The sequence below is a fragment of the Rhizophagus irregularis genome, chromosome 18 (genome assembly GCF_026210795.1).
Source record: "Rhizophagus irregularis chromosome 18, complete sequence".
Lineage (NCBI taxonomy): Eukaryota > Fungi > Glomeromycota > Glomeromycetes > Glomerales > Glomeraceae > Rhizophagus > Rhizophagus irregularis.
In genome coordinates, this window is record NC_089446.1 from 3,648,922 (window position 1) to 3,667,968 (window position 19,047).

General features: G+C 25.3%; 4 protein-coding genes across 4 annotated transcripts; 2 read left to right on the forward strand and 2 right to left on the reverse strand.

Moving 5' to 3' along the window:
* Positions 1–34: 34 nt before the first annotated feature.
* On the reverse strand, positions 35–441 carry OCT59_010413 (uncharacterized protein; the record flags this gene model as incomplete). Its single annotated transcript, XM_066132984.1, has 2 exons — positions 35–125; positions 197–441. 2 exons carry the CDS (start codon positions 439–441, stop codon positions 35–37), a joined length of 336 nt encoding a protein of 111 aa, XP_066000576.1.
* Positions 442–1,406: 965 nt separating this feature from the next.
* On the reverse strand, positions 1,407–3,721 carry OCT59_010414 (uncharacterized protein; the record flags this gene model as incomplete). Its single annotated transcript, XM_025317936.2, has 8 exons — positions 1,407–2,351; positions 2,418–2,489; positions 2,568–2,803; positions 2,881–2,929; positions 3,008–3,081; positions 3,150–3,257; positions 3,320–3,426; positions 3,510–3,721. The coding sequence occupies 8 exons, from the start codon at positions 3,719–3,721 to the stop codon at positions 1,407–1,409; spliced, it is 1,803 nt and encodes a 600-aa protein (XP_025177303.1).
* Positions 3,722–4,547: 826 nt separating this feature from the next.
* On the forward strand, positions 4,548–7,865 carry OCT59_010415 (uncharacterized protein; the record flags this gene model as incomplete). Its single annotated transcript, XM_025317937.2, has 15 exons — positions 4,548–4,563; positions 4,650–4,700; positions 4,784–4,945; positions 5,036–5,170; positions 5,259–5,387; positions 5,473–5,625; positions 5,695–5,844; positions 5,917–6,078; positions 6,149–6,280; positions 6,359–6,487; positions 6,555–6,689; positions 6,767–6,949; positions 7,016–7,174; positions 7,251–7,511; positions 7,600–7,865. The coding sequence occupies 15 exons, from the start codon at positions 4,548–4,550 to the stop codon at positions 7,722–7,724; spliced, it is 2,082 nt and encodes a 693-aa protein (XP_025177304.1). The 3' UTR covers positions 7,725–7,865.
* Positions 7,866–16,339: 8,474 nt separating this feature from the next.
* Positions 16,340–17,582, forward strand: OCT59_010416 (uncharacterized protein). Its single transcript, XM_066132985.1, has one exon. The coding sequence runs from the start codon at positions 16,409–16,411 to the stop codon at positions 17,429–17,431; it is 1,023 nt and encodes a 340-aa protein (XP_066000577.1). The 5' UTR covers positions 16,340–16,408; the 3' UTR covers positions 17,432–17,582.
* Positions 17,583–19,047: the final 1,465 nt, after the last annotated feature.

The following is a 19,047-nucleotide window of genomic DNA, read 5'->3' on the forward strand; positions in this document are numbered from 1 at the left end:
TAATTATATAATAAAATATCGAAATTTGCAACTACTATATATGTCCTGACGTTTGACAAGGTGATTGATTCCAAGAAATTCTTTGAACAGTCATAGGGCGAACATATGTCCTGTTTGGCGGTCCACTAAGAAAAAAAACATTACAAAATCTTTAAATAATCATTTCAAACCAATTTTTTTTGCAACACCTTATTACGATACAAGGTTTTTCATCTTTTTTCCAAGCAATTTTAGTGATGCCAAGTCGTGTATTTGTAGTGGACTTGGATTTAGTGAAATGTCTGGACTTCCGGAAGAGGGCGGACTTTCTGTTGGCTGTTTTAAAGAAACATTATTTTGCATTGTATTTGTGCTAGGATTGCGAACTGATGTCGATGCTGATGATTGAACAGGTTTGACTCGTTCTGCTTTACTCGACAGGAAAATTTGATGGATTAGCATTGTTAAAAGAATTTTGGATCGTTAGAAAGTATCATTGGTAGTAGACTTTGTATCGATTGTTCGGCTGTTAAATTTCGTATTGAAGCGGTATTGAATTGACTTGTCCAAAATCTAGAATAGCTTTAGGTATTTCTGTTACACATCTCATAAAAATAATAGGAAAAAGAAAATCTACCCTGTTTCATTATTTTTTAGAAAAAAAGAAAATTTTTTAAATGAGCAGGTTTGTAAAATTTTATTTCTATTTATAATTGAGCCAAGCAATAAAGACGTAATATTTGATTAAAATGACGGATATTTTTATGATTGATTTAAAATTTTTTTCTATTTCATTTGATCGTATCTTTTAAAGTTAGATAAGTTGTACCATACACGGTATTACTCCCTTCCGTTTTTCGAAGAAAATTTGCGTCTTTGAATTATCAATCTATCGGACTCTATCCTAGTGTGATCGTTATTTTTATAATAATAGTTGCCTTTGCCAATACTTAAAAATCAAAAAATCAATTTATCTGCGAGATTACTACAAAGTACTAGTACTGAATTGAAATCATTTTTAAGCGCACAGTCGAAAAGATTCACAGTAGCAATAATTACAAATCGTATGCTGTAGTCAACCCACGTTTTGCGAATATAAACAAGCAATGAGAAGAAAACTGTATACTAATATCTCAAGATTTATAGAATTGTCTATTCAGTTTTATTCAGTCAAACTCCAATATATAACGATATGTCGGGATCCATATGAAAATCTTTGAAAAATATCGCTATATTAAAATTATACCGATATTTATATGTTCTCACTTCTCACATATAGTGAGAAGTAAATTTTATTGTTATATCGAGTCTTTATAAGATCAGTATATCGATTGTAATAATGTCACTTTATAATTTTATTAATAAAATTAGGAGGTAACAAAATTTATCTGTACAAATTAATAAATATGGTTATACCAATTTTCAATTCATATTGAAACTTCCATCATTTCAACGCACATTTTTAATGATACAAACATAATAATCTCATGATTTTCCTCAATATTATCATACACTTCTTCCTTTTTAGTTGTATTTCCTTCATTCTCAATCTTATTCAACATAAGTAGAGCTAATCGAACAGATTGTTCCTTAGTTTTAGTCATAGGAAATATAGGAACATTCCATAGTGCATATTTATGTTCACCCTTTTGTTGAATACTTTTTATACATTGTGAAAGAACAATTTTATGTACAAGAATATTTTTATAAATAACCAAAGAATTAAAAGAATAGCTTGCTTTCATATCATCATTTGTACCAAAAATAAATGTAACATATCCTTCTTCTTTTTCCGAAAAGGAAGAAGTAGAAGATATTTCAGAAGATGTAATTTTCCTTAAAAATGATGTAAACATACATGTATAATTTGGAACTCTGATTTCTTTTGAAATTATTAAATCTATGTTGCTTAATATACTCCATCCACCAATTATAATCTTCTTATTCTCCTCATTAGATGTTGTACTATGAATTTTAACATTATCCAAGATTATAGGTACGGATTCTTCGAATGATACAATATTTTCATTTATTTGACTATTCATCATACAAATATTCCCCTTAATTGAATTTCTCTTATTTAATAATTGTCCTTGAGTAAATGATACAATTCCAAGTTCATCTTTAAATTGAGGATCAACATTAACATTTATATATTCAAGCATAGTTCCCAAATGATAAAATTTTGAATTATTCAATATTAAAACGTTCAATTCCCTATTATCAGATGAATAAAGCTTTTTTATTATTGTTAATTGAGCTTCTTCTAATGGTGTCATTTCTTGTGGTATAGAATGTGCTTCGAATTTAGTTTTTAAGAAATCTGACCATGCCTCTAATTCATATGTTAATGGTTGAATTTCATCCAAGATCTGTCGAATATGTTAATTAGAAAGTTTTTAGTAATTAAAATAATTGAATAATAAATTTATACTTACCTCGAGAAATATTTTAATTGTGTTATAATCAAAGAAATAAGTACTGTCAGTATATACAAATTCGTTTCCATTCTAATACAAAGTAAAAAAAAATAAATTAATTAAATGAATTTACTATAATAAAAGTCAATATTCAAATTATAAATTTACATTATCTAAGTGAATAATTTCTTTATGAAATCTCATAATTTCAATGGATGGTTTATGTAAATATTCTTTACACAATTTAATTAAGCATTCACGATCTTTAGGTTGTTTCTTTATATCATTTTGACATTGATTAAAATCATCTTGTATTTTGTATACACCATGTGTTGAACCAATGTGTAATGTAGATGGGTGAGCCAACGCTACTAATGATGTATTTTGCAAAGATGTTTCTTTCACTGTTATTAAAGATTTGAACGTAGCATTAACATTTTGTAAGAAAGAATAAAAAAAAAGGGAAAGAAATTAATTATACCGTTAATTGACATTAATTCAATTGTATCTGAACTAGTGAGAAATACGGTCTATTAAATTTATATATACATAAAAAAAACATTGTTAATATTAATAAATTAGAAATTAAAAATACGTAAATAACTAACCCCTTTTTTTAAATGTTTAATTAATTCAATATAAATAATTAATTTCAAATCAAATAATTCTACCCAATCTCGTTCTAAGAACAAAATTAATCGTAATTAATATAGATGGATGGATGGATGCTTTAAATTACGAAATAATTACCTCTTGTTGAGTCACTGCTAATTGGAACTTTCATAAATAATTTTCCTAATATACTAACATGAGGTAATCTTGTTGAATATCCTCCAGCATGAATTAGCAAAACTTTTTCTGTTAAAGAGTATTTAGTAATAAGCTTATCATGCAGATGTAATCAAATTAAGAGTACTTACTTCGTTCTAAATTTGATCCATACTTGTTATAAAGGAACTTAATTGCCAACAATGTGCTTCCTCCACTACCTATTTGCCTTCCAGGTGGATCCGCTATCACATGATATCTATATTGGAAAATTGTTGAAAAAAAGAAATGATTTGGTAAAGTGAAAATCAATCTTTAAAAAGAAAGAATATCAATATATACTCTAAATTTTCCAAATTTGGAATCTCATTATTTTCAAGTTTTCGTTTTATTTGACGCTCATACAATGATTTTTGGTGTAAGTTTCCTGATGTTAATACAATTATATCCCAAAATTCTTGATTATTTATGCTTTTTTGTGAGAGTAGATTATCATAATATTTTAAATTACGATTAAATGATTCATAAAGAGTATTATTATATTCATTGGCCATGTTTTAAATCTAAATTTATTTTAAAAAAAAAAATCAATAAATAAAAAAAATAGGTATATGTATTCCGTAAGTTGTGTAACAAATCATTTTCAGCCGCATTTTGACAATGTGCATACATAGATTTCATCCCATCTTTTGAATGATAAAGCACTTAGATAAGCAAAAAACGTTACTTCGACAATCATATCGTCAATGAGAAATTCATGACCGAATTTACGCAATTTAATTCGATTTACCAAAATTGTCTTATAAGACAATGATCTCTTTTTTAAACGTATATCCGTTTAATATCTCTTTCTTTTCTAAATTTGGTATAAAAAGAATATATATTTTGAGAAGATACCGCAACCTAATAAATCGTAATTATTTCTATGAAGTCTTCTGTCTCTAGACTTTTTCAATTCGCTTTTTCAAAATACAATTTACTTATCATAATAACATTAGCTATAATTATGCAAATCGGAAATATACATATATATATACATACCACATGGTGGCATATATTACGATACGAACTTTCATTCGATCCAACAATCTTTTACCTAAAAGAATACCTAACTAATTAGAGTTAATTTTAATAAAATTTTTATTGTTTACACCTTTTTTGTTCACTTCCCAAAATTAGTTAGACTTATTACACAAGCTCTAATAGGAGTTATCTATAAATATCAAGCGTAATTTTTTGATACAAAAAAAAAAAAATCGTTTAAATTCAAAAGGAATCGAAAAGTTCATATATAAATCGTTGATTGATTATAAGAAAAAATATTTTTTTTTTCCTTTGAATCTTATTAAATAATTGATTAAAGTTTATTTATACAAGACAATGACGGAAGATAATGGTAAAATTAATTAAATTTATCATTACCTTATTGTAATGATTTAATAAAAGATGATAAACTTATGACATATTGCATCATATCTCTAGCAAATCAACTTGAAGAACTTGTAAAACAACTGAAACAACTTCATATAAGTGGTAAGGCTCCTTTTGATCTTATGATATAATTGATCAATAATCGTTTTGAAAAATGATTTGATTTTCGAATTGTTACAATTTAGAATTTGATCATGCTGTATTGTCAAATCTTCCAAATTTAATATCTGGCCTTGAGTCATGTAAAAACATTATATGTGATAATACAACGACTATCGACGAGAAAGAAAAAGCTTGGTCTCAAGTAGTAGAAACTGTTGAATTATTGGCAAATGCCGCAAAGAGTGGTAAATTTTTAAGAGAAACGTTCTCTAGATATATAGTTTATATGTTTTTTTTTTGATAGAAAAGCTTACATATTTTTTTTTTGATTATAGACCATCCACGTGACTCTCTTGGCGCTTCAGGGGCTTTTGAGTTGATTGTTGCGTTCATGAATCTTAATGTTAATAATCGTCCTCGTGTCGATTATCAATGTCTTCGTGCACTTGCAAATTTCTGTATAACACATGGTAAGAATCAAATATTCAAATTATCTTATTTTTATTTTAGTAGGCTAAAAAAATTTTTTTTTGTAAAAAAATTCAATTATCGGTATAGATGTGAATAGGCAGAAATTTATAGATATCGGTGGTATCGATGTAGCCCTTAACTGTTTAAAACAAAAAAAAGATTTAGAAACAATTCGCGCGTCTAGTGCAACATTATTAAACGCGGGACTTAATTATAGTATGTTATTTGTTTATTCGTTTATTGTTTCCAATACTTATCCTTTTTTAATCATGTTTTATTTGTATTATATTTGTTTACATAGATAACGTGAATGTTGGAATAGTAAATAAAGATGGCTTAAATATTTTGGCTGAAATTCTGGATCCTGAGCATGTGTTAAAAAAATATGATGATGAAACCGCAAGAACATGTGTATATTTTGCTACTAGGGTTATAATAAATCTTATTGGAACAGGTTTGTAATTATTTGTTTAATTAAATTAATTTTATAATCAAACCTAATTTTTTTTTACATTTTATTTAGCTGAAGGAAAGAGAGAGATCGGAAAAACAAAAATTATTACCTCTTTAGTTCAACTTTTAAAATATTCATCTCGTGAAGATGCTGTAGACGATGACGTTGATATATTAGAAAATGTTGTGGAAATTTTAGAAACTGTTGCCTTGGAAAGTGGTGTGTATATTAAAAAGTAATTACGTATTTTCATGTACTTTTATTAAATTATTTTTTTTTAATTTGTTGTAGATGAAGTGCAACAAATTCTTGTACGAGATGAATTATTTACTTATTTATTGGATTTCTTGGAATTTTCAAAACCTCCACTTAATTGTGAACAACGTATAATTAAGAGCTATGGAAGTTGTAAAGCTGCCGTATTGAAAGTTATTGTCTCTACGGCTATGAGTGGTGAGAAAAAAATCATGAAATTTTTTTAATTTTTTATGTAGATTTATTGATTTTTCATTCTATTTTATAGATAGTAATATGGAACCATTGTTTGGTGATGATGTTATATTGCAACGATTTCTTCAATGGCTTAATTCAGGTCCAGAACGTGATGATTTACAAATGTGTTCTGCTTTATCTTTGGGAAATCTTGCACGAAGTGGTAAATATAGTTTTCAGTTTTTCGATTTTCAAAATTGATTTATTAATTAAAGTTTCCGTTGTTTTTTCTATACTATAGATACACATTGTACAAAATTGGTTCATCAATTTAAGATTGGCGAACCACTTGCAAACGTTTTAAAAACTTCGGATAATATCAAAGTGCAGCATGCTGTAATAAGTGTACTCAAGAATATATCACTGCCAGGTACATAAAGAAATTAATGAAATGCATATTTATAATATTATTAATTTTTTTTCAATTCTATAATTAGTTGAAAATAAGGCAATAATTGGATCGTTGGGAATTATTGGATTGTCAGCACCTTTACTAGAAAAAGACACTGTTCAACCTGTTCAATTAGGAGTTGTTGGAATTTTAAAACATTTATCATCATCTCAGAATAATAGTAGGTTACAAATTTTGTTTAAATAATGATTATATCAACCTTAATGAATATATTAACATTTCAAATATATATAAAAGTTTCAAATTCTGTAAAGATTATTCTAGGAGAAGATCCAGCTGATACAGAGACACCAACCCCTCTAAGTCGATTATTATCTTTAATTAAGAGAACAGACGAAATACCTGTTCGAAGTGAAGGAACTCGTGTTCTTGTTAACCTTGTAAAGAATCTTTGGAGTGAACTTCCTGACACAGAATCAGGTAATTATTATTAAAAAGAGAAAGATTCTTTAAATAGCATATAAATTAAAATTTTTTTCTTTTCAGGAGGAATTTCAATGAAAACTTTGCGACAAAAATTGAATAAACTGGAAATAGTTGAACCACTTGTTATTATGGTTATAGAATCTAAATATCCTATACTTCAAAATGAGGGTATAATTGCTTTAACGATATTATCAATGGATGATACTGCAAAAACTGGAGGCATGTATAATAGTCTCAAATATAATTTTCTCGATTAAAATTTACTTGTTATTGACATTTGAATCTTAAATTATAGAGTCAAATATTACTCTAGATTTTTTAACATCAAAGAAAGAAAAGACTCCTGCTGTTGTTGAAGAACAATCAAATGAAGAATCTACAACAGCCGCTTCATCTTCATCTGCACCACCATCACAATCATCTTCACCACAAATTTTAAATTTACTAAATGCTATAACTGATATCATACTAAATGAAAAAAATGCTTATCCTGATGAAATAAGAAGCAATGCTTGTATGTTTTTAGAGAAAGCTTCAAAAGCTTCTAGTGGTCACCGTAAGTACAATTCTAATTCTTTCTTTCTTCTTCTTTAATCCAATTAATCCTTTGCAAGATATTAAATTTTAACTTATTAATTGTTTAGAAAAACAATATTTACGTCAGAATGTACCACCTGTAATAGAGCCTTTGATTAAAAATATTGAACAAAATCCATTAAATAATAGATTAGAAGCTGACATTAAAAAAGTTTTAAAAAGTTTGGATTAATTTAATTATTTAATTTTGATTCCTTAAATTATTTACTATCTATTATATAATATTTGTATTTATATATAATATTCTTTAAATGATTATTAAAATATTATATCATTATTAAAAAAAAAAAAATTTTTTTTAATAATATATTAGAAATTTCTTATTAATAATTTGGAATCTTATAGCCATTTTAAATAAGAAATTAATTATTTATATAAATTGATTTTAAATTCAATGTAATATTTGATATGTAAAATTAAAATTTCTTCACATTCAATTTAATCTTTTTTAAATAATTAACTCTTTAAAATAAATAAATCTTAATTTTTTTATTATTTTGAATTACTTATAATTATAATTTGAATTGCCAAATGCCAATACTTTATAAACTAATATTCAAAAAAGTTGTATATATTATTTTTAATTTTATTTTTAATAAAAATATAAAGTAATGGATAAAAAAGTAATACTAATTACTTACAATTGAAAAATAGGATATTAAAAGTATAAATACTCAAATTTTTAAAAAGTTTACAATTTAATGGCTTTATTAAATAATTTCAATAGTATTATCTTTAGATTAAATTAACAAATAATATATATAAAAATACAAATTAATTTACATTTTAATTTATAATATATAACTAATAAAAATTAAATTATGCATTTTTTATATTTATTCTTTGTAATATTTTATTATTATAAAAAGATATCTTTAAAATAAGTTATAAATCACTCTTTTAACAAATTAGTCCATTTTAAGAAATTTAAAAAATTATTTTTTATATATATCTTATTCAATAACTGTATACTGAAATATATGCAAAAAATGATTTTTTTTTGAATTTTAGTAAAAAGGGTAATTTTAACTAAAAATTTATTATAATCTATATATTAAATATTTAAAATCCTATTATAAATATAAAGTATCAATTATTTAATTATTAATTAAATACAAATATTAATTGAGTGTTAGTTTCATCATAATCCGTACAAAATACTGAAATTCGAAAACCTGACAGTACATTATCCTGAATTTTAAATTTTGAAATGGCAAAATCTCAAAATGCCATAATCCTGAATTGTCAAAATCCCGAATTGTTATAATCCCGAATTTTATAATTCTGACACTCCCATAATATTAATTTTCTTTCTTTTATTAATAAATTTCAAGATTTTTTGTTTCAGTATTTTGAATTTCAGAATTATAAGGTGTCAGACTTATGAAATGTCAGGATTATGGCATTTTGAGATTTTGCCATTTTGAGATTTAGAGTTCAGGATAATATACTGTCAGGTTTTTGAGTTTCAGGATTTTGTACCAAATTCCCATTATAATAGTCCTAATCATGTGACTTCTTACTTAATTTTTATTGGATAAAATAAGCATAAAAATTTAAACAAAATCTGTTAACAAATTTATTGTTTTCTTTATAATAAAATGAAAAAATTTAAAAAAAATAAAATATAAAATTCATTATTAAAAATCAAATTTTAATAATAAGGTACACATTATTTTATTTAAAAATACTAATAATACTTTAAAAAAATGTAACATAAAAAAATTTGTGAGTAAATAACTCTATAAGTATTAAGTATATCATTATAAATTTAATATTCTAATAGTTCAAACAAATTGAACAAACTTCATTTAATAAAGAAAGTCAATTTACTTTGACTAAAATGCTCAAATTACGCTCTGAAATTATAGAACAAAAAAAAATAAAATTCATGAGTAAGTTAATATATAGGATCTTTACAATAGAAAGGTATAAAACTCAAAAAATATCAAAAATTGAATTAATATTAAATTTGCATTTATTTCAGTAAAAAAAACATAATTAGCATATAAAGTAAAATTAAAATTTTTTTTGAATTTCCTTTCTATTGCAAAGACCCCATATCTTGAAATTTATTAATAGTATTATATAAATTTTTTTTTACAAATATGTATTGAGAAAATTCTTTAAAAAGAAAATCATATTATTAACTAGCTTCTAATTGATAATTAAGTATGTAATGTTTAATCTTAACTAAAATTAATTGTGAAAAATGTAAATTTCTTGATGCTAATTTTATAGTTTTGATGTTATATTAATAATTATAAATGTTAACAAATTTGATAAGATGTATTTCTTCTATTTATTACTTTTCAAGATAGAAGCTAACCTGCTATAAGTAGCCATTTTACCAGAAGTATTATTATAATATTTTTTATTTTTTTTAATTTATTAATATCAAATTTCCAACATTTAAAAATACATGTCAAACTAGAATCTCACTTACTTATAATAAAGGTCACCGTAGAAAATTGGCCCTTTACTAATAGTTTTTACCTTACTTTTTTTTAAAATTCTATTGGTTAATTAGTTAAAAAGGAAAAAAATCATAATAATATAACATAAAATTTCCTTTTATAGTAGGATCTGCAAAGAATTTTATATATGATTTTTACCTTAAATCTGGGGTGACTTATCTTATAAGTAAGCAGAATCCTGTCAAACTATAGACTTATTATCACAGGTTAAAATGCTAAAAATCAGCAAAAAAATTGGCACGAAAAGCAGTAGCTATTTTTGGCTATTTTTGGCTGTTTTTGGCTATTTGCGAATTAACCTATACTATTTGTAAATAGTTTATATAAATTTGCGAATAGTTTATGCAATTCTAGCCATTTTTTTGCCTGTTTTTGGTCATTTGACGTGTGATTAATAGCATCAAAGTTTAAATGACATTTACTTATAATAAAACTATTATGTTTTGCATATGCATTAACTTTACTCTATCTTGAACCATATTTCAATCATTAAAAGAATCATTAACATGAAATTCTAATAGGTCTAATAATGGATCAGAATATATATAGACATTATCATTTACAAGTTCATTATTTTTAGCAAACAATAATATTTCTTTCTCTGAATTCTTGTTAACTTTATTAATATAAGTAATAAGTGGTTTCATTAAATAATGTTGAATTTTGTCTATATCTAAAAAAAAATCCTAATATTAGTACTTGAAGTATAAAAATAATGGTTAACTTTCTTGGAAATATAACTCACTTTTAGAGTAAAATATTATTTCATTAAGGTCATTTTATTTACCATAAGAAGAAAAAAAAAAGTCTAATTGTTCTGATTTCTAATTATTTCTAATTAACAATTAAATTAGTTATATGATCAATATATATACAAATCATATAAATAAACCACCAGTAAAAATCATCACAATTATACATAATAATATTCTAAAATATATATAATATCTAAATAATAAATATAGATTTGTTTTAATTATTATAAAATTTATTTAGCAATTTAATATAGTATTATTATTTTATATATCCAAATCTATTAAACTGTTTATTTTAATTTAAATCTAATTATTAAAATTAATTAACTTGATTATTCAGTTAAAGTAAATACAGTCATTTTAATCCAATGCTATTCAGTCTAATTTGGTTTAATAAATATAATGTAAAAATATTTTGCTATATATATTTTTAATTAATTATATAATAATACTATCTTTACATTTAAATTTAATATATTATTTAACTTTTTTTTACTTTTATATTTACCAAATTCTGTAATATATTAAAAAATAATATTATAAAAAAATTTTAAATATTTAATTAAAAAAGTTTATTTACAATTGAATGGATTATCAGAATGAAATTTTAAAGGATTTGAAAATTTCAGTTTTTAATTTTTTATATTTTAAAGGCTTTATCTATTTGAAAGATTTCAATTTTATTTAAAATATTAATATATTAAAAAGATAGACTGTGATATTTTATATATATTATCTGAAACTTACCAATATTTTTTCACAATGTTTTTTCCAGATTTTCCTATTTTTTGTTATCTGAATACTTATCTGTATGTATGTTAACAGATAATTACCAGGTGTTAACAGGTATTAGTAATAGATAATAAGATAATTATCTGGTATTAACAGATAAATTATTTGAATATTGACAGATATTTAAGACAAAACACACAATTTATGTAATCAGATCAGATCACAATTTTTTCAGAGAAACAGACAAAATAATAATTTTTGGAAACTAACAATATAAAAGTCAAATTAAGCAAACATTAGATCCATTAAAATACCTTTGTTTTTAAAAAATTTCACATTGTTAATTTCCAAAAATGATTATTTATTTAGATCGATCTGATTAGATAAATTGTCTGCAATTTGCCTTAAAAATCATATAATTATCTGACTCAGATAATTATCGATAACCAGAAAGAACATTTGGAAAGTTTCACAGATAATATATGCAAAATATCACAAAAAACTACCAAAAATGGCAAAAAAATAACTGTGATATTTTATCTGTACATTAACAGACTTTGTCTGAAATGGCGTGCCATAGATATCTGTCAAAAAAAAACTGGATGTCAGATAAACGGATTGAAATATTATGAATGATATTTTCTCATACAATTTTTTAAGACCTCAATAGCATCACAGAATTCAAAACAACACAAATTTTTTCATGACATTATTAAGGTTAATGTTGGTTATTTACACATTTTGTTTATCAAGTATAGATAAATGAAATCTTAGTGCTGTGATAATTGTACTAATATAGATAGTTTAGATTAACGAAAAACTGGTGTAGCTCCATTGCATTAGTATAGAACATTTCACTTTGACACTTTGTAAACAAATTTGTGCATCACCATGTAACCTATTTAAGCTGTATTTTAACGGTAAAATTGGAATATCATACGAAACTTCATTCATGAGATTCTGCTTAATCTCAATTACGTTGTGAAACCAGATTAACCTCTAATCTCCAAAAGCTCGATCATAACCGGTATTTATCGGTTCGGTTATCGATTCGGTTTCAGTTCAGTTAACCGTCGGTTTTATATATAAAAAAACCCGATCAAAAAACCGATTGGTTAATCGAGAATACCATTAAAAATTTTGGGTTAGTAATTTTTTTTTGGCAATACTTAATTTTACGTATTGATCACGTGATTATTCGTTTCTCTATTATTATAAAAAAAAATTGCGTGAATTTAAAGGACATTATTCAATAAAACTCTAATTAATACTTTCTAACTTTATTTATTGGTTTTGCAGTAGTTTTGCAATCGATTTTGTAGTCCAGTTTTATCGGTCGGTTTTGTGGTCGGTTCGGTTTTGGTTGACCGTTGGCATCCCTACTCTAATCTCGATATCAGTCGCGTTTTTTGTGAGAGTACTTAACATAAAAAAAATATCTCATATTTCATTGCCAAAAGTGTCAAACATTGCCTGATCCTCACAAAGCGCAAGAGCTGTATGATCTTAGTCTATGGCACCGAGATTGTGTATTACAGCAGCTTTTTTAAACCATTTTATAGCTTCTACTATAATATTATTCAATGACCAAGCCCTTGTTAACTGTGGCTATATTGAATAGTGATGAAATATATTCAAATTTATTATTATATACTTAAAAAAATGGATCAAGAAATTTTTTTTTGTATTTCTGAAAGATTATTTGTGATTGATAATTGAACATGAAAACGATTATAAAAATAAATAAATATAAAATAATTTATTATATAAAGGAAAATAAATGCTGTTTAACGTAATAAATAAATATCAAGTGTTTATCATGTGATGTATGACTATTTTGCTTATATAAAATTCATCTCATATTAATTCAAACCATATTACCTCTTGTATTTGTTACCTACATATAAATGATATAATTAACCTTTTCGACTACAAACCATATTGCATGTTTTTAAACTGGTGAGTATTCGCCATTTTAGTGATTAACAATTAATGGATATTTTGTTTGACTATCAAACATGGTTTACATATTTGGATCAGAGAGATGCAAGACCAAATAAATTTGATCCATTAAAGCAAATACTTTGGTTGTCACTTTCTATCCAAGTTACTTTAATAACATCATCTCTTTTATATATAGCGAGAAGAAAGAATATTTGTTGATCGATAAAGCATCGACAGAAAGAGGTCACCATGTTGCAATTGAAGTAGCGTTTGTTGCAGTCAGACTTTTTTAGTGATTTGTATGCACCTTAATTATGAACTGAAATCATTTCCTAAACAATCCAAAAGTTTTATGTATTCTAAGTTCGGACGATGTATTAAAAGACAAATTCGCTTTAGAGGAAACAATTTTTTACGTGACAGTACAGTATGAATTGAATTATCTTAGGTGAAGCAGATCATCATATGATACTATTTAAAATTACTTTATAAATTTATAGTAGTAATTTCTTTCGCAACTAATTTACATCCAGCACGTTCTTCAACTGAAAAAGTGGGTAAGAAATGTGGAGAAAGAATTAATTCACTATGAAATTGAATATGAAATTGATATTTATCTATATTTATTTATCACGCTTATCTGTTATTACTTTTTCATATCGTTTCATGAACTATTTTATATTACAATGAGTCTACCTTTTAAAAAAAAAAGATGGATTTTTTGTCAATTCATCTCTAATGCGTTTTGCTGTGTGTAAGAGTGATGGAGTTTCTGATGTATTTGATGTATTGAATATTGATCATATGTTATCCGATATTTGGCAAAATGAGAATCTTAATTTTTCGCACATTTAATCCTCTGAATCGTATGGTATTCGTTTTATGCGCTCATATGATGTGATAATGAAGTTTAGTCGTGTTCAAATATGTGTTTCCCGACATCGGGATTGTCTTATATGCGGTATGCGGTGTATGTAGCATAGCGAACATCTCTATTTTATCACAAATTTGCCGATCATTTGCCGATCATTTATTTGATCTTATCACATAATACAAATGTCGTGACAGATCAATTTTACACAATAATAAATATAATAAATGTTTAAAATTTACAAATAACTTCACAGAATTTTAATTTTAATTAAAAATTTATATAAAACATAAAAATTAATACAAATACTAATAATTATATTATAGTACTAATAATTTAACCATGTTTAGTATAATATTTCAAACAGATTATCTATATTACTTTCTATTATTTCTAAATTATTTTCAATATTCTCATCATTATTATCTTCACTTAAACTATTATCATCTTCATCTTCAACTAAAAGTTTTTCATTATCTTTAATGATGTAAATAATCTTTTTTATTAGAAATATATTAATAACAAATAATTGGCTAATTTCTCTATAAGCAAAAAACCTGCATTATGGGTCGAAACCTTGCATTATTTTTTTTACAGATTATATATAATAAAAGGAATGTTCATGCAAAATTTCAAGTTTCGGCTTTGCGTATTCGGCTTCGGCCTTCAATTTTTATCCCGAAACTTCAAATTATCACATATTAATAATTTTGCATATAAAAATTAAAAATTATATAAATTATTTAATCTAAAGTTATACAACAATAAAAGGTGGCATATTTTATTTTTTTCTTATTTAGGCATTTACTTTGCCTTGCACTTTTTCATAATTTAATCATTTTTTAATAAAATGAAACTTGTGATCGGCAAATGATCGTCAAAGTGATATAAAGCATGTTCGCTATGCTGGTGTATGTTGAATAAAATAAGACGTATGCTATTATAAATCGTTATCAAAATTGTAAAAATCGGAATGTGATACACTGTACCAATGCATTGGGTATATTCAAGTAAATAACTCGATGCCAGAAATACATGGGAAATGATTTGTAGACGCGGTAGGAATACTGTAGCATTATATTGTACATTGAGAAATTATATGCTTTAACAAGTATTATAAATCTGTATATATATGTCTCCAACATTTCAAATACAATTTATTATATATCTATACACTAATGGTGCTAATGACGTATTATCACATTTGAGATTGGACAATGGGGCATGTGTAAATGCTTCGAGGGAAAAAGCGGTTTATCCATGCTTTGTATGGTTGATAATTTCATTTCATGATTTAAATACTGCAGATTTTATGTTATGAAATCCCTTGACGTTGTTAAATATCATGATTTTTGCGTGCAAAAAAATTATTGCGCGCAAATTAATAAAAGAACTATCACATCCTGACCAATAATATAGTGTCGAGAAGCTATCCTTTAAGCCTCCATACCAGGGAATACAGTATGATATTCATAGACATTCAAAAGTAATATTTCACAAAATGTAACTGTAAAGAAATACTATACAATATTTTTTAAATTTACACATATTTCATTAAATTATTCCCGATATCAAAAAAAAAGAAAAAAAAATATCATAATACGACAACGTAAGTAATAAGTTCGCCACAATACAAAGGTAAATTAGTAAATTAATAAATTTTGTTCGAATTAGTAATTTAGAATATGCATGCACAAGTGAGCAAAAAATTTAATTAGTTGGAAGTATACAAATCTTAGGCAATTAGCAAGTTCTTACGCCATATTATTTAATTTAAATTCATTGGAAAAGAATGCGTATGAATAAAATGAAACAATTTCAGTCAAAAACTTGATAATCTCATGTCTAAAAACTTTATTACTGCATTGTACTCCGTAAACTAAACTTTTTGGTCAAATGAAAAAAAATTATTGAAGATCCATTGTTTAAAACAGACAGCTGATCGGAGAAATGTCTGATTTCCTCCGAAAAATTTCTATAAAAGAAAAATTATTTATTTTTTTTTTTTAATTAAACGAAATTTTTTTACTTTTCTATTTTTTTCTTAAAGATAAAAAAAAACAAATTGAGTGTAACCATGGCCTCAAAAAATGCGATAATTCTTGCGGCTGCTATGTCAGATGTAACAAATAATAGAGTTATTACTCATCACGATTATATAACTCGCAAATTAGGAAATGTCAGATATCAAGAATTGGATACGAACGCTCTTCATCAATCTCATTTAGTCGGTGGTCCAGTTCCAAATAATATTCAAAATTTAAATATTCAACAACCAAATCCCACAATTAACAACAACAACAACAACAACAATAACAATAATAATGGTGAAATTACCTTATCAATTAAACCTTTGAGTGGGAAAGCTTTTAAAATAAGAGTTAATCCTACAGATACAATTTATCAAGTCAAACAAAAAATTCAAGATGAACAAGGAATTCTTCCTGAAGTTCAACGTCTTTTATTTCAAGGGAACCAATTAGAGAATGGTAGAAGTTTAACCAGTTGTGAAATTCAAGATAATACGGAAATATTTTTGGTTTTGAGACAAAGAGGAGGAGATGAAATTTATTTTATTCATTCAGATCATCTTGACCCTCAATATGATTGTGACTTTACTACTATACGTGATGTAGGTAAAACCTTTATGAGAGGTCCATTCGAATATAAACGACCTTGTGGATGGAATCGTATCGCATTGAATGTACTTAATAAATATGGTGAAAATGTTTGGCTTGGAGTTGGTGGAATTAGAAATAGTGGTACAGCTTCTTGTCAAAATGAATGGCCTGTATCTTATCATGGTACTTCTCGTCATAATAATAATACAATCGCTGATGAAGGATTTAATTATGCAAGAAATAGAAATTTTAATTTTACTCATGGAATTTATTCTACCCCTGATGTTAATGTTGCTCTTAAATATGCAACAAGATTCGTTCATGAAGGTAATAATTATGCCGTTATATTTCAAAATCGTGTAAATCCTGTTAATTTAGAAAGAATTACTAATCAAGAAACTGGTGGTGCCGGTGAATATTGGATTTCTCGTAATGGTGGTGATGTTAGATCTTATGGAATTTGTATTAAAAAAATTTAAATTTTTGTGAAATTTCAAATCAAATTTATTTTTATGTATATATATATATATATGCGTATGTATGTGAATAATGTGATATTTTATTTGTAACATTTGTAACATTTATTATTATTATTTTTTTTAAGAAAAAATAAAAATTACTTTAACATATAAAAAATCAAATCTATTAAAAAAAAGAAGTATAATTCAGATTTTTAGAAGGATAATAATATATGAACGATTTTTAAAAAAGCAAGAAATAATTTAAAGTAAGTAATCAACTAAAGAAACAAAATATGAAACCGAAATATTCAATACATACAGTATATACCGACCGATTGTTCTATTATAATCACTTTCTAGAATGTTTTTTTAGGAAAGCTAGTAGTTCAAGAAAATACATTGGAGGATTTCTTAGATTTACTCAGAATGTTCAACAATTTGAATCAGCTTTATTAAGCTATCAAGTGAGATGAAGAAGACTTTGAAATTTTTACAAATGTGGAAAAGTGGTTTGTGGAAAAGTGGTTCACAGAAAGGCCAAGGTTCATTAATAATCAACGAAATTGTTGAATGGTTATTTGATGAGATACAAAAAACCAGAGGATAGAGAAATGTTAATAAAATTGTATAGTCATTGAGGATATACCGGCCTTGGGATAGAATAGAAATTTAGAAATTTTTGAAATGTATCAGTAAGCTACGTCCTTTTACGTGAATATAACGCCACTCGCAATCGTGTTATTTTGAGATGAATTTTCTATTTTTTAAAATGTTTTTCTTTTAGATGACTACTGTATATCGAATAAATCGGGTTACGAAGTATTTAGACCAAACTCACACTAAAAATAAACAAACATTAATTAATATTCACTAATTATTCAATTATTTTTACCAATTTACTAACCTTTGACTGTTCCTTATCAAAAGGAGTAATCTTCGTGCATCCCACATTTTTTTAACATTGATTTCCATGCATAGATATGTTTTCATGAGATACATCACTATATATCAAGTCTGACCGTATTCTGGAAAAGATTGCATTATTCTATTTCCACGTAATCACAAATAAATTTATCTAAATATTTTTCCTATTAATTCCTGTAGTTAAAAGACATACATTTGCTTTGCACATTTGCTACTAAACATTGGTAGGTTAATTATTGCATCCGGTAGATTTCTCAACTCTCATCATCTTCATTTACTTCGATATTTGAATCCGCATGGTTGTATTATCACAATTAGTGATTATAAGTGTTTACTGATTGGGATTATGAGAAAGATATTAAAAACGCGTATACTGTATAATTGAATAAATTTTAGGCATAAAATTTTGATGAGCCATATTTCCTCTAATTGAAATTTTGAGTGGCCAAAAGTTACGATTTGACCAATGAAAAGCTTATATAATCTATTTAAGAGAATATATGCGAATTACGACAAATGTATTTACAGAAATTCTCTCTCTTGGAGTATCTGCAGAAATTCTTTGACCATTTTTTTATATCTGTTAAAATTTCTTTTTAAAGAATACTATATTCTCCCAGTTATAAGAACCTTCCGCTTTTCACCTCATATTCGTTATTAGATTATAACAAGGGATATTTGATGTTAAATATCACGTGTCGGGCAATTTC